Source organism: Pan paniscus, chromosome 18 (assembly GCF_029289425.2).
Source record: "Pan paniscus chromosome 18, NHGRI_mPanPan1-v2.0_pri, whole genome shotgun sequence".
Classification (NCBI taxonomy): Eukaryota; Metazoa; Chordata; class Mammalia; order Primates; family Hominidae; genus Pan; species Pan paniscus.
This window is the reverse complement of record NC_073267.2, coordinates 11,600,226-11,622,883: the sequence shown is the minus strand read 5'-3', so window position 1 is coordinate 11,622,883 and position 22,658 is coordinate 11,600,226. Positions and strand designations below refer to the sequence as shown.

The 22,658-nt window shown below is 47.8% G+C and overlaps 1 protein-coding gene across 7 annotated transcripts in view; it reads right to left on the bottom strand.

Moving 5' to 3' along the window:
* Nucleotides 1-22,658, bottom strand: part of CLEC16A (C-type lectin domain containing 16A) — a 236,640-nt gene that overhangs the window by 108,811 nt on the left and 105,171 nt on the right. For all 7 annotated transcript variants that reach the window (XM_055099547.2, XM_055099552.2, XM_008960366.5 and 4 more), the window contains exons 17-18: nucleotides 21,705-21,833; nucleotides 12,350-12,470 (exon numbers count right to left, since the gene is read on the bottom strand). In XM_055099547.2, the coding sequence (XP_054955522.2) occupies nucleotides 12,350-12,470; nucleotides 21,705-21,833 (250 nt within the window). The remainder of the gene's footprint in view (nucleotides 1-12,349; nucleotides 12,471-21,704; nucleotides 21,834-22,658) is intronic.

Below are 22,658 nucleotides of genomic sequence, written 5' to 3'. Positions count from 1 at the left end.
GCAGAGCTGTGGAGTCCAGGGAGCTGATGATCCCCCGATCGTGAGGTTGGAGGAGGGTTGGGAGTGATTCCAAGTCAGCAGGTCGGGTGATGAGCAGCTGCTCCATTAAATGTCTACCTGTGGAGCGACCCCATGAGGACTGAGGACTGTGCTTCCTTTAAAGACAAAACACGGGACCCCGGGGGTGGGGGCAGAGAACAGGCCAAAGTGCCACAAAACCACACTCGCCTTGCAATCCAACTCTTTGAATGCCATGTACATACTTGCCTCTTGGGTTTCATGTTAACATTAGTCCACTTCAGAGTCAGCACTAAGCAAACCGCTTCTCCAGGGCCCATGCCTGGATGCTTGAACTAAATTGCCCCCAAGGAGCCATCTGGGTCTGATTCAAGTTCCCACCCCATCCTGTGGTTTCAGCTCTTCAATCAGACGGCACCCACTTTCCTGAAAGTCATCTTTCCAAGAACCTTATTATCTAGTTAACAAGCCTGTGTTACCTCCTCTGCTTTTCAATGTGTCCCCTGGACAGAAGCAGTCACGAGGCTGTGCTTTGTTAGGATTCCTACAAAGAACCCTCCAAAGAGAACAGACATATTTCAGTGCCCAATATGCAGTCAAGAGGAAGAACTGTAATGACTGTTTCTATCACAAACACTTGTGTACACTTAGTGTGATGCTGAGTATTTCTGATGGACTTTTCTCTTTTAATCAACAGAACAGTCCTGAGGTAGGCACTATTAGACCCACTTTACAGATGAGGAAGAAAGGCTCAGAGAGGTTAACTAATTTGTCCAAGGTTACATAGCAGGAGTTAAAACCCAGGCTTTTCTAAATCTGGGGCTCCAGTTCCTAAACATTATACTCCCCATCTATTAAATGTTGGATTTTCAAGGACTGGATTATCTCTCTCTCTCTCGTCCCTTCTTTTTTATTTTGAAGATTTTCAAATTCTCATAAAAGTTTAAAGAATAGAATAGGCCAGCTGTGGTAGCTCACACCTGTAATCCCAGCACATTGGGAAGCCGAAGCAGGAGGATCACTTGAGGCCAGGAGTTGGAGACCAGCCTGGGCAACATAGAGAGACCCCATCTCCACAAAAAATAAAAAAAAACAGGCAGGCATGGTGGCACATGCCAGTAGTCCCAGATACTACAGGCTGAGGTGGGAGGATCACTTGAGGCCAGGAGTTCGAGGCTGCAGTGAGCCAAGACTGTGCCACTGCACTCCAGCCTAGGGGACAGAACGAGATCCTGTCTCAAAAAGAAACAACAGTGTAACAGACAAACATGTACCCTTCACCTTGATTCATCACTTGTTGACAGTGGGCTGCATTTGTCTGCTCTCTCATTATACCCGCACACACACACAGTTTTATCTTCTGAATCAGTCCAACATTATAGGCATCAGACACTTTACCCCTACACACTTCAGCCCATACTTCCTAAGAACAAGAACATACTCCCACAGAACCACAATGGCATTATCACACTCAAGAAAGATAATATTAGCCAGGCCAGGGGTTCTGCCTGTAGTCCCAGCTACTTAGGAGGCTGAAGTAGGACTGCTTGAGCCCAGGGGTTCAAGACCAGCCTGGGCAACACAGCGAAACCTCATCTTAAAAAAAAAAAAAATCAGCCAGGTGTGGTGGTGCACATCTGTAGTCCCAGCTACTCAAGAGGCTAAGGTGGGATGATCACTTGAGCCCAGGAGTTTCAGGTTGCAATACTGCACTCCAGCCTGGGTAACACAGCAAGATCCCATCTCTTAAAAAAAAAAAAAAAAAAAAGAAACGTAATATTGACCTCAATTATATTACTCAATCACAATCCATATGCAAATGTCTTCAGTTTGCAGAAAAATGTCCTTTAAGGCTACTTTTCCCCCTCAATCCAAGATCAATCCAGGCTGACAACTGTCATGTCACTTTGTTTCAATTATCTAGAAACAGTACCCCTCTACCTTCGTCCCCCTGTTTTTTGGTCTTCCACAACATTTACATTCTTGAAAAACTCAGGTCGGCTGTCTTCTAGAATGTTCTGTATTCTGGATTTGTTTTTCATTGTCTTTCTCATTTATGCCACTCATTTTCACTAGGATGAGAGGCACATGACAATGCCTGGGTCATCAGCAAAATAAGCCAACACAGAGAATTTTCCAGAACTGACAGGACCACAAAACTAGTACTGGTTTTACAAGAGAAAGAAATCAATGAGCTCACATTTTCACGGACTGACAGTCAAACCACATACTTGCTTGGGGAGCTTCATAATACTTTTGCTGGAAACGAATCTCCAGGCAATCCGATGAAAATAGCCAGGGACTTCCACTCTGCCTAAAAGCTCTTGTCTGCAAAGAAGCTGGGGCGAAGCACGCAGAATGCTAGGAAGTTGGATCCTGCAGAATCTTTATGATATTCACATTCATCCGCAAATGAAGAATAAACAAACAGGGCGATGTGGTCAGGATTTCAAACATGGAGCAAGAATTTGGGGTACGGTTTTTGTGTGTGAGCTTTCATGGGCCTCGTGGTGCCCTCCAGTGTACTTGTGCTAGGGAACAAATGGTTTACAGGTTGGGGTTGGTAAGAAGGCACAGTCAGAGGAAAGACTCTGAGGTGGGTACATGCCAGGTGTGTTTGAAGAAGAGCAAGGAAGCAGAGACAGGGAGGTGGTGTCAGATAATAAGCCTCAGGGGTAAAGGTCTCTGTTTTTTATTCAGACTGGCATGGGAGCCCACTTTGAACAAATGAAGAACACGATCTGGCTTCTCGTTTAAAAGGAAGACAGTTCATGCTGCTGAGAATAAACTCTAGGGGACAAAACAGAAGCAAGTGACTGGGCAAGAGACTACTGCAATAATTCAGGTAAAAGATAATGGCACAGCTGGGTGCAATGGCTCATGAATGTAATCCCAGCACCTTGGGAGGCCAAGATAAGAGGAATGCTTGAGCACAGGAGTTTGAGACCAGCCTGGGCAACATAGTGAGATCCCATCTCTAGCTTAAAAAAAAAAAAAAAAGGCCGGGTGCAGTGGCTCACGCCTGTAATCTCAACACTTTGGGAGGCCGAGGCGGGCAGATCACGAGGTCAGGAGATCGTGACCATCCTGGCTACACAGTGAAACCCTGTCTCTACTAAAAATACAAAAAAATTAGCTGGGCGTGGTGGCACGCACCTGTAGTCCCAGCTACTCGGGAGGCTGAGGCAGGAAAATGGTGTGAACCCGGGAGGCGGAGCTTGCAGTGAGTGGAGATTGCGCCACTGCACTCCAGCCTGGGCAACAGGGTGAGATTCCGTCTCAAAAAAAAAAAAAAGGTGGCAGTTCAAACAAGGTGCTGGTAGAAGCTGGGAGAGAAGGTAACATCCTGACAATACAGTCGTCCCTCCATATCCATGGGGACTGGTTCCAGAACCCCTCAGAGGACACCAGAATCCACAGATGCTCAAGTCCTTGATATAAAATGGTGTCGTATTTGCATATAACCTATGCACATCCTACCACACACTTTAAACCATCTCTAGATTACTTATAATAACTCATACAATGAGATGGCTATGTAAATAGTTGTTATGCTGTACTGTTTTTAAAATCTGCTCATTTTGCATGGTTGTATTTTTTTGTTGTTGTTTTTTAAAAATATTTTCAGTCTGGGTATGGTGGCTCATGCCTATAATCCTGGCACTTTGGGAAGCTGAGGCGGGAGGATCGCTTAAGCTCAGGAATTTGAGACCAGCCTGGGCAACATAGTGAGACCCTGTCTCTACAAAAGATTAAAAAAAAAATCAGCTGGACATGGTGGCACGAAACTGTGATCTCAGTTACTCAGGAGGCTGAGGCCTCCTGAGTAGGATTGCTTGAGCCTGGGAATTGGAGGTGGCAATGAGCTATGATTGCACCATTGTATTCCAGCTTGGACGACAGAGCGAGACCTTGTATAAAAAAAAAAAATAGTAATAATAATAGGCCAGACACAGTGACTCATGCCTATAATCCCAATACTTTGGGAGGCCAAGGTGGGTGGACTGCTTGAGCCGAGGAGTTTGAGACCAGCCTGGGCAACATAGTGAAACCCTGTCTCTACAAAATATACAAAATCTCAGCCGGGTGTGGTGGTGCATGCCTGTAGTCCCAGTTACTTGGGAAGCTGAGGTGGGAGAATCACCCTAGCCTGGGAAGTTGTGGCTGCACTGAGCCGTGATTATACCACTGTACTTCATCCTGGGCAACAGAGTGAAACCCTGTCTCAAAATAAATAAATGGCCAGGCACAATGGCTCATGCCTGTAATCCCAGCACTTTGGGATACCAAGGCAGGCGGACTACTTGAGGCCAGGAGTTTGAGACCAGCATGGCCAACATGGTGTAACCCCATGTCTACTAAAAATACAAAAAAAAAAAAAAAAAAAAAATTAGCCGGGCTTGGTGGCATGCACCTGTAATCCCAGCTACTCGGGAGGCTGACACATGAGAATTGCTTGAATCTGGGAGGTGGAGCTTGCAGTGAGCCGAGATTGTGCCTCTGCACTCCAGCCTAGATGAAAGAGCGAGACTCTGTCTCAAAAAATAAATAAATTTTAAAAATTAAAGAAAAATAGAAATGTTTTCAATCTGTGGTTGGTTGAATCTTCAGATGCAGAACCTGAGGACACATAGGGCTGACTGTATTTTGCGGCAGAGGCTGAATAGGTCTGCTGACCAACTGGAAGTTGAGCTTGAGAGAAAGTGGAGTCAGGGATGAGCCTGTGGTTTTTGCCACCAGCATGGAACTGCCATCAACTGTCTGGAAGCCTGCAGGGAGACAGGTTTTGTGGGAAAGCTCACATCTTGTGTTTGTGGTAACCAAGAAATGTTGGGCAGGTAGCTGAGTACACAGGTCTGGAGTTCAGCAGAGACTCTAGCAGCTGGGAGAAGGGTTCACTCCCATGAAGAGGAGCAACTGACTGCTGCCTGTGGGGATGCAGGCTCTGCGTGGACAGACTGTCACTGTCTCATATTCAAGGTGATAGCTAGGTTTTTACGATAAAATATCCTGATTTTAAAACGTTAGCAACATAAAATTCGCTTGCAAATGCTTTACTAGCCATGAAGCTACATCTGTGGGCCCACCTTCCTGAGGACCAGCTGTTTGCAACCTCTATATCCACCTTATTGTTCTGCCTTACAATAACCCTGCAAAGTTGGGCATCGCTGTTCTCATTTGATCAATGAGGGAACTAAAGCACAGAGAGGGGAATAGATTTGTCCAAAGTCACATGGCTAGGAAGAAGCATGGCTGAGATTCAGTCTGCATTTGTCTAGGACCCAAGGCTTCCTCCATAACTGCAGCCTGACTTTTAAACAGGCAAGTCCTGGCCTGGAAACAGCCAGAAGGAGAGCAAAGGGAAGGTCCACAGCAGCCTGCCTTGCCAGGAGGTGAATACAACCCAAATAGTTGGGTTGTTGTTAATAATTAGCTTCAAAGGTACGACGGTTTGGAGAACACGCCGGATCCAACTGGATGGACCTCTGTGCAATAAAAGCCCCTGTACCTAGGCCACAGAGTGGACAGAGCAGCATTCAAGACAAGTCTCTGGGGCAAACCAGACTGTCCGAGCCTGGTGTGGATGCCAGCTTGTGGACACCACCTCTTAATTCATGCCTTGTAGGCCTGGCCTCCCCATGGGGCTCCCTGCTGTAATGCTGCCCTGACCCATAAATCTCTTCCACTGAGGCCAGAGAGGGCCTTTTGAGATACAAATCTGATCACATCAGCCAGGTAAAAACTTTTCTCACTGTTTTTAAGATAGAACCCTGAACACTTGATATGCCCACAGGGCCTGCATGGCTTCCTACCCAGCCTCATCTTGCCAACCACCTTCACCCTCCCACTCCCCGACTCTGTGGCCACACTGCTGTCTCTCATCTTCCCCAAATCCCCATCGGCCCCAGGGCCTTTGCTTCTTCTGCACCACTTCTCGGCACCCACACCCCCCCTGCAGCCCTCAAATGGGCCCCTCCTTCAGAAGCCTCCCTGACCTCCAGCCAGGTTAACCCCGTCACCTGCTCTTAGAACAGGAAACACGGTGGCCATCTGAGTTTGATCTGTGCTGCCGTGATTGGGGTTTGCCTTCCCCATAAGCCTGGAAAGACAGAGACACTGGCTTTTGCTAGAGTAATTGGTCTGCACTTGCTTTTTTAAAAAAAAAACAAAAACAAAAACAAACAAAAAAAAAACAAAAAAAAAACCCCACAACAACAACAAACCCACTCCCCATTAAAGCACAGTATGTGGGTATACAGTTGCCACTACTGTTTCTTGGAAAGACTACCCTCGTTCTGAAATAACGTGTTACCTACTCAATATTAACAATGTCTTTTCTTTTATGGAATGATTGTTCATAAATGCTTTTTTTAAAAATGACTACTCGGTAAACAAACAAAAGTTGGCGATCCATCCCCAAAAGCTTTGTTTTTTATTTTTGTTTTGATGCTTTTCTGGGCTATGAAATCCTAAGGGCTGGGACCTACTGTTCTGTACTTGATGAGTATTTTCCAGGCCCCCAGACCCTGGGAAGTATGTTCAAGCCTGGGAGAGCACTCACACCCAGTGTACAGCGGTCTGCTTATTCACAGACGTTTCTCTGCAGGTTTCAGGACTTCCCTTACACACCACATGATCTAACACACTGTCGCGAGGATCTTTTGAGGAACAGCCAGCTAGGTTATGCCAGGCAAGAGTAAAAGTGACCCAAAATTGCACCATGGTTACGTCAGAAGTCTCAGACAACAGAATATCATGCAGGCTACTAAACACAAGAGTTCTGCATCTATGAAGTAGCGAGGAGGCTTCCAGACTGCTCCCCCACCCCCCGGACATCCTGGCCGAGCTCCCTCATGGCACGTCTCACCTGGCCGCCCGACCAACTTCACCACCTTCTGCTTGGAACCAGCTCCTCCTCCAGGATCAGCCCTGCTGATGACAGAATCACCATCCTCCCAGCCCCTGCCCCCTGGACTGCCCCAAGCTCAGAACCCCAGAGTTAACCGAGCTCTCTGGCATCGCCACTGCAAACTGTCACAAAATGCTGTACCCAGACTGTCCTGTCCCTCTTTGCCCACTAGCACTGAACCCTGGTCCCTGCCACAGCCTCCTAAATGGCCTCTCTGCAATTCTGTCAGGCACTGTTCTAGGCACAGCACAGATAATGCTCATCTACTCCTCCCAGCAAGTCCTATTTCACAGCTGTGGAAACTGAAGTGCCGGGAGACTCAGTTCCCTTAAGGTAATACAGCTGGCAAGCAGAAAGCAGCAAAGCTGGGACTTCCATCCAGGCACAGTCTGGCCCCTGAGTCCATGCTCCTCGCCGCCCTGCTGCAGGCCTTTCTAGCCCCCAGTGCAGCTCGAAGGCCCCTTCTGGGACCATCTGACCAGGCAGTGCCAGCTCTAGAAGTGTCCGTTTGGGACAGATGTCCCTGTGAGAAAGCCCTGTAGTTGAGATCTGGCTCTTCCCAGCCACTGACCCACTCTTGCTACTTGTGTGCCAGCCACCCCAGTTTCTGTGAGGACCCTGGAACACAGCACCCTCTCTCCCACCTCAGCCTCACCTCTGCCATCCTTAAAAGGCAGTCCTCATTTCTGTGCTTTCTCGTAGAAGCTTCTGGTCCCTCCTGGCACAGCACCTCTTCAGAGAGGCCTTCCCTAACCAGCCCATGAGGATTTTCCTCCTGGTTATTCTCTAGCATGGACCCTGCTCATCACCTCTACGGAGCCATCCCAATCAGTCTGTGATCATGCATTTGCTTAACCTACCTGTTAGTGGTTGCTCCCTCCACAACTGGAAACACCTCAAGAACCGAAGTGAAGTCTGGCTTTTGCTCACTCTCACATCTCAGCTCCTAGCACTGTGCCTGGCATACAGCAGGTGCTCAATAAATAGCTGAATGCATGAATGGGTCTTCATTGAATGGGCTTCACGAACTGATTTTAGAAATCAGAATACAAGTTAGATACATGTAGCACATGCTATGGCTGCAACTATGTGAATGTTAGGTGCCCACATGAACAGGCTGCAAGGAAACTGGACACTGAACACACCTGGTTGCCAGGTGTCTCTTTGGGGTGTATGGATAATGGACAGATTTCTCCCCTATTGTGGTTGCTCATGATATTTGGAAACAGGCAAGAATCCTTTAAGGAGGCTCTGAGGTCAATTCCAAGGAATCTGTGGTTTCTCCTCAAAGCCTGCTTGTCCTTGTTCAGGAGGCACACTGGAGTGAGTGAGTCTCACAGCCTAGACGGGATACAGCTCCCTTCCTCTGGCCAAAGCAGCCAGAGCTATATCTTTCTTACCCCTCAAAACAGTGCCGTCATCTGAGCAATGACCTGAATGTCTCAGGATACTGTTCTCAGAGTGTTGCTTAAGCAGAAAATGCCAGCCCCATGGAGCCCAGCAGGATGAGTTTCAGCTTGCGTATTCAGCAGCTGCAGCAGGGAAGCAGCCAACTCCCACTCACTGGGCACCTACTAAGTGCCAAGCATGGTGCTGTGAGCTTTACATGTGATCTCATTTGAGCTCCTTGGAAAGTCTTTTAGAACCCTGTTTTGGTTTTGTTTTTATTTTTTTGAAAGAGGGTCTCACTCTGTCCCCCAGGCTGGAGTGCAGTGGCATGATCAGGGTTCACTGCAGCCTCGACTTCCCGGGTTCAAGAGATCCTCCCACCTCAGCCCCTCAAGTATCTGGGACTACAGGTATCTGCCACCACAACTGGCTATTTTTTTGGATTTTAGTAGAGACAAGGTCTCACTATGTTGCTCAGGCTGGTCTTGAACTCTTGAGCTCAAGTGATCTTCCCACTTCAGACTCCCAAAGTGCTGAGATTACAGGTGTGAGTCACCACATCCAGCCCTAGAACCATTTCAAAGGTAAGGCTACTGAGCCTCACAGGCATGAAGACTCTGGGGAAGATTACAAAGATGATTACTCCAATGATGCCAGTGGCTGCAAAATCAAATGTCAACAAGACCCGGGCGGCAGCACACGGGTGAGCACAGGCCCTGTCTACAGGCCCCTGCACCCTGGCCTCCATTCCAAAGCAGCAGCTGGGGCTGGGGAGGCACTCGGTTTGCAAATGGTGGCAATCAATTCCATTAAAAGGAACAATACAAAGTCCTTCTCTGTTAGAGAGAGGTATTTCTAGATGTAATAATATGATGTCTTCCATTTGCTTTAATACACTGTGTGGGTGGGTGGCGTATTTTAAATAGACAGATGAAAGGGCAGATAAAATAAAACTTAGCTAAATGGTAAAAACTGTTGAAGCTGAGGGCTGGGTATATGGAGATTCATGATGCTATTTTCTCTAGAAATCCACTGTTTTATCTAGTTCCTCCCCTCTTCCCTTCCCTCCCTTCCCCTTTCTTCCTCCAATCCCTCCTTCCCTTCAACTTCCTTCCACTTCCCTCCCTCCCTTCCTCTCTCTCTTCCTTCCCACCCCAGCCCCCCATCACTGCAGCAGATGTGGCACACATGGCTGCCAGTTCCTGACCTCTGCCCTCTGCCACTCTCCTCTCTAGTGAAAAACAAAACAGGCTTCACTTTAAGCATGACCAGTTTGCCTCTTTGCTGAGTGGTGACCACATCTTTAATGCTCCCCATGAGAAGCCACCTTTTATGACAGCCGGAGCTCTGCTGTCACACCCGGCCGAGAGACCTGCTGCTGGTCAGCAAGCACTTGGGGTGGCTTCTGGGGAATATCCTTTACGCTGTTGTTTCTTACTGAAGTGTGACAAGGGGCAGTGAATACACTTTATGCCACCTCTTCCTGCTGTTTGGAGACAGCACTCCTTTAAGCCTAGCAGACCACATGGAGTCAGGAAAATGGTGAGCAGTCCCTAACATTTCTCCCCGAGTCAGCTTTCTCAAGTTCATCAGGGAGACAAAAACATGCCCAGCTTCCAGTCATGCAGCAAGCAAGAATGGCTTCACCTATCCTTCACCTGTATTTTGTATACAGAAGGCGTTTGGTCAGATTTCACAGTAGGGTGATTTTCCCCCGCAATGGAAGGTGAGGAGAAGCTCCAGCATTTACAATCCCTCCCTCAAAAAAAAAAAAAAAAAAAAAAGGAAAGAAGAAAAAAACCAAATAAACCAACAATACAGGCATATCTTATCCTAGTACCACGTGCTTCCATAATCCCTATTTTCTGAAAGTTGCCCTCCTTAGCAAAAGACATAATTTGCAATCAGGCTGGGCAAAGACAAACAGCCATTACTTTCTTAATGGCCAACTACCCAAAAAGGCTCAGTTAAGTGATCTCAACTAGCAATCTAATCAATTAAAATTGATAAGTGAAAAACTTTGAACCTTTATTCCAGCAGGCCATTCCTAGGGGGAGGAGAGAAGGAATGTGAATTCCCAGCATAAAATTTAATTCCATTTCACGGATGCAAACATTCTTGCTGCCCTGATGAAGTGCCCCCTCCCCACTGCCCTCTCCCACCCCCCCAAAGCAAGCTCTTTCTCTCCTTGAATCAAATCAGAGAAAGACTGGTTTATGATTCTTTGCAGCCAACTTGATCAATTTAAACCCTTAGAGAAATTCCTGTGGCCATTTCTCAAGGGCAAAAGGGCCAAAGGAGTTGGGCAGCAGGCAGAGAGGCGTCACAGCTGCTTTATTCTTCCAAGAAAGGGAAAGATAAAACATAAATAAGGCCAGAAAAAGAAACCAGACAACCAGGTAACACACAATACTCATTCACTGAGAACCTCTACGTGTCAGGCGGCATGCTATGCTCTTCACACGCATGACCTCCTGTAATACTGACTACAGTTTGCTGAGTACAGTTACACGGTAGGCACTATGCTTGGTCACGTGATATTTCATATTCTATTTCATTCAATCCTGAAAACAACTCTGTACTTTAAGAAAGACCATCTCGTTTTACAGGAGACGAAACGGAGGCTGTGGGGGTCCTGTCATTTGTTCAAGGGAATACAAAGCAGGGTCTAGATCACAACTCTATAGTTTTGTCAAAACTCATTGAATTATACACTAACCCTTGGGGAGTTTTTTTGTATATAAATTATATCTTAATAAAGCTGATTTAAAACAGCAACAACAGTACTACAGAGAGTGGCCCTGTGCTGTTTCTGCCCATCCAGCCACCATCCCTTCTTTGGTGGCTTTCCTTTGAGGGTCGCCTCTTCCCTCTCTCAGGTGATGGGGTTCAAAAGGAACTGGCCCTCCCTCCCAGCTCCAAGGCTGGACATACGACCCCAGCTTAGACAATCAGTGAGTCACATTCCTCTGACCACTGGCTGGTTCAGGGATGGTCATGTGCCCCAAGCTAGGCCAATAACACCTCTACCCCAGACTTTAGAGAATTAAAGGGAAAGAGAAGCTTCTCTTTCCATCAGGGCTGTGTAGCTGGCTCAACAAATCTTGGGGCTGCTAAAGGCCATCTTGCCACTACCTGGTGAGAGCCCTCCTGAGGATGAACAGAGGAAAGCAGAGTTGGGAGATGGAGGAAGGCAGCTTCCTGATGACAGTGTCTGAGCACCCAGATCCAGCCATGCCTGAAGGTAGCCTACTCCTGGACTTCCCAGTGACATCAGCCAATTTCCCTTTCTTTTCCTTAAGCTGGTCTAAGGTGAGTTTTCTGTCTCTTATAACCAAAGACTCCTAATATACCACAATGCCGTTAAGAAACAGAAAACCATGCTGCTCATTAGTGTGCCTGTGCCCTGTAGCAAATGGAGGAAAGAGAAAGCTATACAAATACGAGAGGGGTTCCAGGAACATGGTCAGGCTTTATGCCCATTGTCTTCTCTAAAGCTAAGCCTCATGCTGCAGATAAGAACAATGAGGCACTACACAGCGGAACAAGTAGCTCAAGGTTATGGGCTGAGCACGTGGTTCTCCAGCCTCCAAAGCCTTCATCCTTACCTAAACACTGGTGTTTTGCTTTTTACAAGTTTCTTTCTTTAGCAGCAGAACCCTTTTATCATTGGAATCATATAGAAAATGCTTAATATATAAAACCAACCAAACCGATGCCACTATGTTTATAGGGAGGACAGGAACCCTGGAGTTTGTTCACCCTTGCTTGAGCCTCCAGTTGCTCTGCAGAGACTTTTTAGAGAACCAGCTGTGTGAAAGCAGAACCCTCAAACTGATCTCAGAGAACCCAGGGGCCTTTTCTTCAAAACCTGCATGGGACATGCACACCGCTGGCTCAAGGTCACAGCTCAATAATAGTACAAAACGTAGGTTGCACACTGACCCTCCCAGTGGCGTGTGAATCAGCAGAGTGGTGTCCCATGTCCCATGTCCCCCAGCCCCCTGCTGTGACTCAGAGCAGCCAACTCACTCAGATCCAGGACATCATCAGTCTTGATCAGGTCCTCCTCCCGAGTCAGTGGCAACTGTGTCTCAGGCTCTCCTCGCAATTGCAGTGACAGGGAACGCAGCATGAAGAATACCCGGATGGCCTGGACCAACAGTTCAGAGAGCAGAGAAGAGTGAGATTGCAGAGTCATTTCAGTGAGATGCCCCACACCCAAAAATGACACAATGACTCTCTATTAAAAAAGAAAGAAACGCAATAAAGCCCACCTCTTCGGGTGTTGTGATTCTGGTACGTGCTTTTACAACAAGACAGAAAAAAAAAAAAATCAAAGGGGGAGTAGCCTGTTTTCAGTAATTCACAGGTTCAGGTTTGGGTTACTTTACCTGAACTGAGCACCTGTCATCTGCCAGGACCTTGTCCCCAAGTATCAGGTGACCTTCATAATAATCCCTGCCCAGCAGTCAGCCCCATTTCACAGACCGGGCAGCTGAGACCTAAGAAGGTGAAGTGACCTGCCCAGGCCATGCTTCTAGCAAAGGCTAGACCCTGAGTCTGTCCCAACCAAACCAGCATGGGCTCTGGAAAACCCAATCACTCCAAAAGCATTTCAAGGTACTACCTACTGAATACGGGGGTGGGGCAGACAGAAGAGGGTGAAATGAAATGCCTGTGGGCTGCAGGGCCTGAGACCTGAGGAAAATCCTACCCCTGGGTGAGTCTCTTCAACTCCCGATCCCTTGGTCTTACGACAGGGCACGTGCTGCTGACGGGGCAGAGACCTCGCAACTAGCAGGTGGGCAGTGACCTTGGTTCCCTGAATGCCCCTCAGGCTTTCCCTGCCAGCAGACCAGGGGCACAGGCGGATCCACCAGCACAGGGATTCCTGGCCCATAGAAGTGGTGTCTGGTCAGAATTGTGTGGCCACCAGGTACTTTCAGAGAGCAGAAACAAAGCAGAGTCCCAGCAGTCGGAGCCGTGTGTGCAGAAAGCAGCCTCCAGCCCCAGGACAGGCTTGCCCACCAACCAGAGCAAGGAAGCAGAGGGGCAGTCCACAGAAAAGGCCACCTGCAGGCCTCTCTCCCTGAGGCACAGCTGCTGGGCCTGACTGAGGGTGCAGTGCCCGATGGGGACAGCTCCAGAGTCAGACACATGAGGTCTACATCAGATTCCCAGTTCCACTAGGCTGGGCAAGTCCCCTGACTTCTGTGAGCTTCCTTTTCCTCATCTGTAAAATGGGCATGATAGCTCGCATGCCTGCTAGGAGGTTCTGAGATAACGCAGGAGGGAAAGCAGCCAGCACAGTGGGGTTGGGGGGACAAACCACTGTCACCACTAGGGAGCTGCAAAGGCGAATCCCAGTGCGCCTTTGGGTCTTCTTGTTTATGGCTCTGAAGGCTGCAGTCTGGACCTAGGTGAGGGGAGGTGCCCTCTATACAGCAGTGTGCCTCCCAAAACTAGAAAGGGGCCAAATTACTGTCTGCAAAGAGGTGCACTCACACTGCCTCCTCATACCCCAGGCAATGAGGAGCTGGTCAGCCTGCTTACACCCAGTGCTGCCTTGCGCCCTAACCAGCGGGAGACCTTGGAGCAACTTCCTAATGTTGGAACTGGAAGAGCAATCCTATCTCCTGGCCCTATGCTAAGGTAGTGCAGTCCTCTGTAAACCAGAAAGCACTGGAGAAAGATCAGCTCTTAAGTTATAATGATGATGATGGTGGTGGTAGCATTCGTATCTGATTGTCAACAGTTTTTAAAAGTACAGTCTTCATAAAGACATCTCTAACAATTGGGAGAAAAAGAAGTGTAGTTCCATTAAAAAATTCGAAAGAACTTCTATTTTTTAAGCACTTACGGGGTGGCAGGAACTGTGGGCACCTTATTGTAACTTGAAGATTTTATGGAGGAAGAAACAGAGCTGAGAGGGGCAGAGTTATTTCAGCTCACACACCTGCTAAGTGGCTGAGCTGGGTGTGAACTCAGGAATGTATGACATGTGTGTCACTTAACCAAGTGCACCAGGAAACTTAAACATCCATGGCAGTCCAAGTACAGAAAGCCCAAGACGTGGGTGGTCACTTGAAATATTTGGCAGCTTGAGCTCTCAAATAAGGAGTCATGACCATGAGGATGAGAAAGAAAGGAAACGGCCCATCACAGCCAGGTCCAAGTCAAGGAGACGCTCATTTCTGTGCCCAAATGCCTGTTCCTCTCGGGGTTTTGAAGGCAAATAACTCATGCAGGACCAGAGCAGGTGGGTGAGAAAACAGAAACGTGTGGCTTTCTGCAGCTCACCACTCTGAAAAACTGTAACCTTTCAATAAATACTTTAAAAGTTCAGAATTTGGCTCCCAATATAGGCCAATATCTGCTTTTGCCTTGCAAACAACACATGGATAATAACAATCATCATCATAAATATAAAATAGAATATAATACACATGCAGTCAGCTCTCTGTATCCATGGGTTCCATATCTGTGGATTCAACCAACTGTAGATCAAAAATATTAAAAAAAAAAAAAGGGTTGCATCTGTACTCAACTTGTACAGACTTTTCCCCTTATTATTCCCTAATCAATACAGTATAACAAACTATTTACATAGCATTTACATTGTACTCAGTATCATAAGTAATCTAGAGACGATTTAAAGTCTACAGGAGGATGTGCATAGGTTATATGCAAACACTACGCCGTTTATATAAGGGACTTGAGCATCTGTGGATTTTGGTATCCTTGGAGGAGTCCTAGAACCAATTCCCCATGGATACCGAGGGATGACTGTACAATAAAATCCCTCAATGTTTTTCCTGGTTCCTGCCCCAACTCCTAAGAGAAGGAAGGACACATGAGAAGCCATGTCCATGAATGTGAGGAGGGCCGATTCCCACAGGGCGGGGAGCTCCACTCGAGGCAAAACCTGGGCTCCCATGGGGGTAGGGGGGTTATAAGGGCCTGGTAGGCACATTGGGCAGCCCCACAACTCTGTAAATTCACAAAAGAAAGCTAAAATATGAGCATAAGAGCCATAAAATTCAACCCACCACACCCAAAACAATAAGCACTCTCTGATTCCCCATGGCCTGCCGCATACTATGCCAGCTGTACGGGGTTGTCTCATCTAAGCTTTTAATGACTCTGCATGGTTCCTATTTTACAGATGGGGAAATCAAAGCTGAGCAATGACAGGCAGCCTGCCCAAGGTCAGTTAGTGAATAACTAGATTCCAAGCTCTGTGTTCTTCCAACCACACTCCTTGACCTCCAAAAGATTTAAGGCTTGGGACCCAGGGTTTTATTGAGCGCTTTTCTTTGCTAAATAAAGACGCAAATTTAAAAGTATTATTAAAAAGGAAAAATAAATTATTATTCTTTCAGATTCTTCCATAGAATATCAAGAAGGACTGACCCAGGAAGAACAGGTTAGATTTTGAAAAGGATGACAGCTGACCAAGCTCAAATATAAAGAGATTTCTCCAGTTTCTTTGCTTCAATGAGTCTGGAAGCAAATTCTGGCAAACTCAATGTCACTGGGGAATCAGTCCAATGAGCAGGGGAAGGTGGGTGGCTCTGTAGTCAGACACACTGTGGCTCAAGCTGGGGCTTGGTAATCACGTGACGTGCCCAAGCCCAGGCTTGTGTTCTGGAAATGGGGCACCCACCATGCAGGTACAACGGGATGGCACCGGTGATGTGCTGAGCCCAGGAGCTGGCCTGGAACAAAGGCTCGGTTTTCACCCTCCTCCTTCCTTGCTGCATGTGCAAGCTGCCTAGTTTAGGCGACAGTCACTCAAGTTAGAAGCCCACTGAGGCCATGTAGCTGTGAAAGTCAGTCATTCTTAAAAGAGGGCTGAAGCAGTTTAATGTGGGCACAACCCATCGGGAAAGCAATTTGGCAATATGCAGAGGATCATGAAAAAAACACATTCATACCCTTTGAACCAGAAATTCCGCTTCTGGGAACTTATCCTAAAGAAATAATTCAAAAGAAAGAAAAACACTGTTTTCATGAAGCTGCTCATTATAGTTTAGTTGAAAATAATGTAATACTGGAAGCAACCAAAATGTCTACTTGCAAGAAAATGCCAGATGAACCTTTATGAGGCCATAAGAAATGAGACTTATTTAAACTATGACAACATGAAAAACTTCTTGTGCTACGACGAAAAGAAAGAAAAAGAAGGGATGAAAGCAAGACCACGGTACACTCTTTTTACAGACAAAGATAGGAGGAGCACAAAAGATGTCTAAGTATTGTTTGTTTAGGGTGATGAAATCATGGGAAACACTGTTCCCTTTACTTTTGAAATTGTATGAGATGTTATTGTATTTTCTTTAATGTATAATACACATCGAAAAAATAAAGCAAAATATTCTATTTCCTCAAGGCCAATAGTGATAAACACAAAAACTGCTTGTGGTTTTACAAAGGAACAGGGAAACAATGTGGGGACAAATAAAACCTCGTGCAAATATGGGTGTTTCATAACCGCTTCCAAGATGACTATATACAGATGGCTAGTGGCTTAAACTTGGATTTTGATATTCACCAAAAAATCCTATTCCTAACTCTCTTTTCTCTGGCATTAAGCTTCGGTAGATTTAGATCATGAAAGACCCTATTTCTTTCCCACCTTACATACTAGACTGCTCCATTTCTGTTCAGACAATGCTTCCTGAGCACTTACTGTCTGCCAGGCCCTGGGCTTGTCACTTCACAGCCACACTCGTTTACTCTGGGCAACAGCTGAGAGGCAAGACCCACGAGGGACCTGAGGTTCCGGGAGGGTGAGTGGCTCGCTCAAGGTCATGCAGCTGGAGTTGGGATTTGACCCGTGGTTGGTCTGACTGACACCACTGTTTTCCTTCTTCACTGCTTCTCTCAGGTCCCCCTACATGTGGGATGGATCCAGCCTAAGCCCAAAGTTCTGCTCCAATGTTCTCACTGGACCCCAACAGCTCCAATGACCTTCATTTCAACATGAATTTCCCTTCTCAGCTGGCATGGCTCAGTGGACCCCTTGCTGTTTTGGTCTTATTTTATATTATTTGCTCACCATTCTTGTCTTGCATCTTACTCAGAGCCTGACACCTAGAATATGTTCAACAACTATGTTGAAAGAAAGAATAAGTGATGTGGTTTTTAAAATGCAAGAGGGGGCTGGGCATGGTGGCTCACGCCTGTAATCCCAGCACTATGGGAGGCTGAGGCAGGTGGATCACCTGAGTTCAGGAGTTTGGGAGCAGCCTGGCCAACAGACTGGGGAAACCCAGTCTCTACTAAAAATACAAAAAAAATTAAAAAATCAGCTGGACGTGGTGGCTCATGCTACTGTAGAGGCTGAGGCAGGAGAATCACTTGAACCTAGGAGGAGCCGGTTGCAGTGAGCTGAGATCATGCCACTGCACTCCAGCATGGGTGACAGACTGAGACTCGTCTCAAAAAAAAAAAAAAAAAAAGCAAGAGGGAAAACGGCGTTATCGTGAGATGCCTCCCCACGGCCTGCAAAGCGCTGCCACCATCCTCTCCCGTAGCTGCGCTCCTGCCCCTCCCTCACTTAACTATGCTCCTTGAACATGCCACACTTGGTGGCATCTCAGGGACTGGATGTGTGCTGTTCCCTGTTTGGAAAGTGCCTCCTTTATCACTTTAACCTTCCCGGCTCCTCCTCGTGCTCCAGGTTTCAGCTCAGATGTCAACTCTGCAGAGCAGCTCTTCCGATCACTCTATCTGCAGGAGGAGCGCTCCTCAGCCCCTGGCTATGGCATGCTGTTTCTTTCCTCCAGAGCTCTGACTGTGAGTTGATACCAAACCTGCTATTCTCTTACTTGTTAATAAACTTTACCTCACTAGGTAAAAAGAGCGGTCCAGAAGGCAGGGATGTGTGCTCACTCATTTCTTCACCCCCAAGGCTAATACAGTATTTGGCACATAGCAAGAATCTAGCAGCTCTTTGATGAATCTATGAATATTTAGGAATGATTTGCCAGGAGAATTGTTTGAACCTCTTTGACAAGTCCTTAAGGAAAATAAAGGATGGAGTTTCTAAAAAGGATCAGCCTCCTTTAAAAAGTCTACTTGGTGGAAAAAAAAAAAAAAGAAAGAAAGAAAACCTTTGAATCCAAAGGGGTAGCTTGGAATGTTCTCTGGATACAAGCAAAAAACTTGAAACGAACCACATAAGCCCTCAATTGCTTGCTAAACCATGTAACTTCCTTTAGCTCAGATTCAAAGCACATTGGTGTGTTCTGATTTCTGAAGTGGGCTTGAGGAGCTAAGCTTCTGGATGATTCTAGATGGCTCCCTTGCAACAGGAACCGTAGTGAGATGAGTGGCCAAAGCTACCCTTCAGAAAGAAATTATTAAAGTCACAAAGGAAGCTTTTCTAAAGTGGATGCCTTGGCTTTGAGGTAGCCTGGCCTCTTTTATATCATTCTGTTACCCAGGGACCCTGGGAGGACTTGAGAGTTGCTTTTGGAAACTTGTCAGACAGGCAAAGAGACTCTAGAGAAGCTGAGATATTCTCTATCTGTGCTTCAGCCAGCCACTCGGGCTGTGCATCCTATCCAGGACAAGGGAGGTGGGCAGCACAGCCCTGGGAACCTGCAACTCTGTGACATGTGAGGGGCAAAAAGACTATCATCGAGACCTGCCATTGGCTTGCTGCTGAGTCCTCACAATAACTCTGGAAAGGCAGGCACATTTTACTTGACAGATGGAGACAGCAGCTCAGAGTAGACAAGAAGCAACCTCCCTTCTGCCACATGCCTGACAAACTGGCCCCCGCATTTCTCCCATCTCTCGCCTGTGGATCAGGACCATCTGCCCCAGCCCAGCAGGGCATGAGGTCATGAAACTGTGTTAAGAGGTGACAGCCAAGGTTCTCAAGGGGCTCCAAGGCTCCCGTGATCTGGCTCCTGCCAGCACCCCCAGCCTCATCACATCCTCCTGTGGGCTCCAGCTGCAATCACTGCCGTGTTGGTGCCAGAATGTGCCACCTGTCTCTGGGCCTATGCCTCCCTATCTGATGCCTGTCCCACTTCCTGCTCCAGGTGGGATTAGTGACCTAATGCTGCTTGAATAATGGCCTTAGCCACATGACCTGCCACTGTCTCTTCCCACTTTGACCACTAAGGCTCTGATTTCTTCAGGACTGGGGCTGTGTTTTTGCTGTCCCAGTGTCCTGAGCAGAGCCAGCAGATCTCAAGAAGGCAGTGTGGGAAGCAGTGGATCAGAATGCCTAAGAGTCTAGGTTCTGGGGGCCACATTGCCTGGGCTGACTTGTGGCTCAGCTACTCACTAGCTGGGTGACCTTGAGCAAATCACCAGACCTCTCCATGCATCAATTTCTTCCCCTGTGGACAGGGCGTGGTGGTTCACATCTGTAATCCCAGCACTTTGAGAGGCCGAGGTGGGCGGATCGCTTGAGTCCAGGAGTTCAAGACCAGCCTGGGTAACATGGCAAAACCCCATTTCTACAAAAAATACAAAAATTAGCCGAGTGTGGTGGCACACACCTGTAATCCCAGCTACCCAGGAGGCTGAGGTGGGAGGATCGCTTGACCCCAGGGGGCAGAGTGTGTTGCAGTGAGCCAAGATGGCACCACTGCACTCCAACCTGGGTGACAGAGCAGGACCCTGTCTAAAAAAAAAAAAAATTCTTCCTCTGTAAAATGGGGATAATAATAGTGCCAATCTCCTAGGATGGTTATAGAATTTAATGAGGAAATCCAAATAAAGAACTGATTTGAATTGATCTACTTCATAACAGAGGCTATGTGTTCATAGAAGTGGTAAGAAAAACCCTGATGAACTGTGAACCAAAAGAAGGTAGAGTGTGGGCTGGGTGTGGTGGTACATGTCTGTAATTTCAGCACTTTGGGAGGCCAAGGCAGGAGGATGGCTTGAGGCCAGGAGTTCAAGGCTAACTTGGGTAACTTAGCAAGACTTCATCTCTATAAAACATTTAAAAATTAGCTAGGTGTGGTAGCTTGTGCCTGTAGTTCCAGCTACCGACGCTGAGGTGGGAGGATGGCTGGAGCCCAGGAGTTTGAGGCTGCAGTGAGCTATGATCGCACCACTGCACTCCAGGATGGATCACAGCTCACTGCAGGCTCCAAAACAACAACAACAACAACAAAAAGGCAAAGTGGAATCCAGAGCAGCAGTGCTCAGCGTTCAGTCCTCTGGACCTTCTGGCTCAGGGGTGCGGGGGGATCTCCCAGGTGGGGCCTTCTTGGCACAGGATGCTGTAGCCCTGGCTGGGGGTGAGCACGTCAGCATCATGAAGCAACACATACACATCTGTCAGAACCAGTCCTCCAGTGAAAGCTGATGCCAGGACGTCCAGTGCAAACACTGCCACCCACAAACAGAATCGTGTGCCTGGCAGGGAGGACATGGAAGGAAGGCGTCAGTGGCCCGGACAGGGTGGGTCCTGCGGTGAGGCTTGTGGGTTTGGTCAGACAGTTGGAAATGTGGATTGACTCAAGACACATGGGTCCCACTTCCTCTGCACCCCCAGGCTTCCGAGGTAGAACCACCAGCTGCAGGGAGGAAGGTTCAGACTCCTCGTGTCTGAGGTGCAAATGACAGGTCATTCCTGTTTTGCAAAATCCAAAAGTGAAACACCTCTGTCACACACGAATTAACTCAGATGATAAAGACTGACAAGGGGAGCTCTGTGCAATGAATTCCTCTAAACTATACACAAATACTCATGTCTCCAGGGAATGATTTTCTAGGAAAGGGTGATGGTGCTTTCTAAGAAACTCTGATCTTACCCGGGAGATAAAATACCATGAACACCCCTGAGGACACTGCTTCCTAGAGTACCTGCTTTGGAAAAAAAGGGCTGATAACGGAAGCACACACTGCAGCTGGTTCTGAGAACTAATCTTTTCACACATATCTGTCCTGCAGGCTGGTGAGATTCACATTTAATTTGACTGTGTCCCAAGAGCGGGTAGATGCCTTAACATCGCACTATCTCTGGGGGTCCTGAGACCGCTGGGCTACGATTTCACACCAACCTCACCTGCACTGGATGTACCGTGCTCACCCCCGACGGTTCACAGAAAACTGGCCCCATTGCCTTCCACTCCTGAGCTCAGGGCTTGTCTGTCTGCACTGGTGAAGGCTACCTCTCTGCAGCCAACACTGGGTGCCAGATGCAACGGAATGCCAAACCCTATTTCCCAAAGGGTAAAAACATGCCTTGGAAAGTCATGCCTGGGGGCAAGTGGGTACTCTCTATCCACTGTCTAAGCTGTGTTGAGGGCAGGCTCTTGACTTTGACAAAGAAGCCCTTTCCTCCCTGGTCTGGGAGTGGTTCTGGAGAACAGTGGCCCAGGAGATGACAGGTCCTGTGCTCACTCACCCGCCGGGTCTTCTCCACATCGCCACACGGCAGCCGCTTCACGAAGTCAATGCCCGTCAGTGGCGTGCCGGTTGGGGGCAGCAGGATGGAGGCGTCCATCATGAGATATTCCACGTTCATGGGCTTCATCTAGAAGAGACATTACAGGAAACCTCAAAGCAGATTCCTTACTTGGAAGGAGGAAGGTGCCGGGGGAGGTTACACAGGCCCCTCGCCTTCACCCGCATTTAGTAAATGTAAATGAGTGATCTAAACCCTGGATTTAGATTGAAGTAAAGCACAGAGGCAGCCAGATAAGGGAGCAATATGCCTTTTGGTTTTCTAAATTGCAGATTTTTCCTTTAATTGAAGCAGCAGCTCAGACTCTTGAGAAGTTGCATCCTTGCTGTGAAAAGCTTGCTCCTCTTCACATTCTCTCTCCACCTCAGCAGGGACAGGGATTCTCAGCAGGAGGCCAGGTATGCTTTATCCCTGTGGGTGCAAGCCCGTCTGCCACCTGCTTCCTCCTCTCTGTCCTTCCAGTGATGATAACAGCTATGGCGATGGCAGCTTCCATTTAACGAGAGCTGATTCCGCTGCAAGCTGTGACCTAAGGGCTTTTGAGGAGCTGCTTCCCACTTTGCTGATGAGGGAACACAGTCTCAGAGAAGCAGAAAAATGGATCCAAGGTCGCTCAGCTGGTGGGTGGCAGAGCCGAGACATGAGCCCAGGCCTGTCTTGCTCCAGGGCCTCTGTGATTCCCACCCTAGGACCAATGTTTCCCCTTCCTTCCTTGTCCCCTTCACATCTTACCTGGGATAATATAACACAATCATTATTGGAGCATCTACTAAGTGCGAGGCACGTGCTGGGATCACCTCCTGCTGGACGGCAGGTGCTGGTGGGCCCATCATAAAAGGGACACTGAGCTCAGAGGAGGAAAGGCGCATGCCCACGGCCACTGGGCCAGAGCTG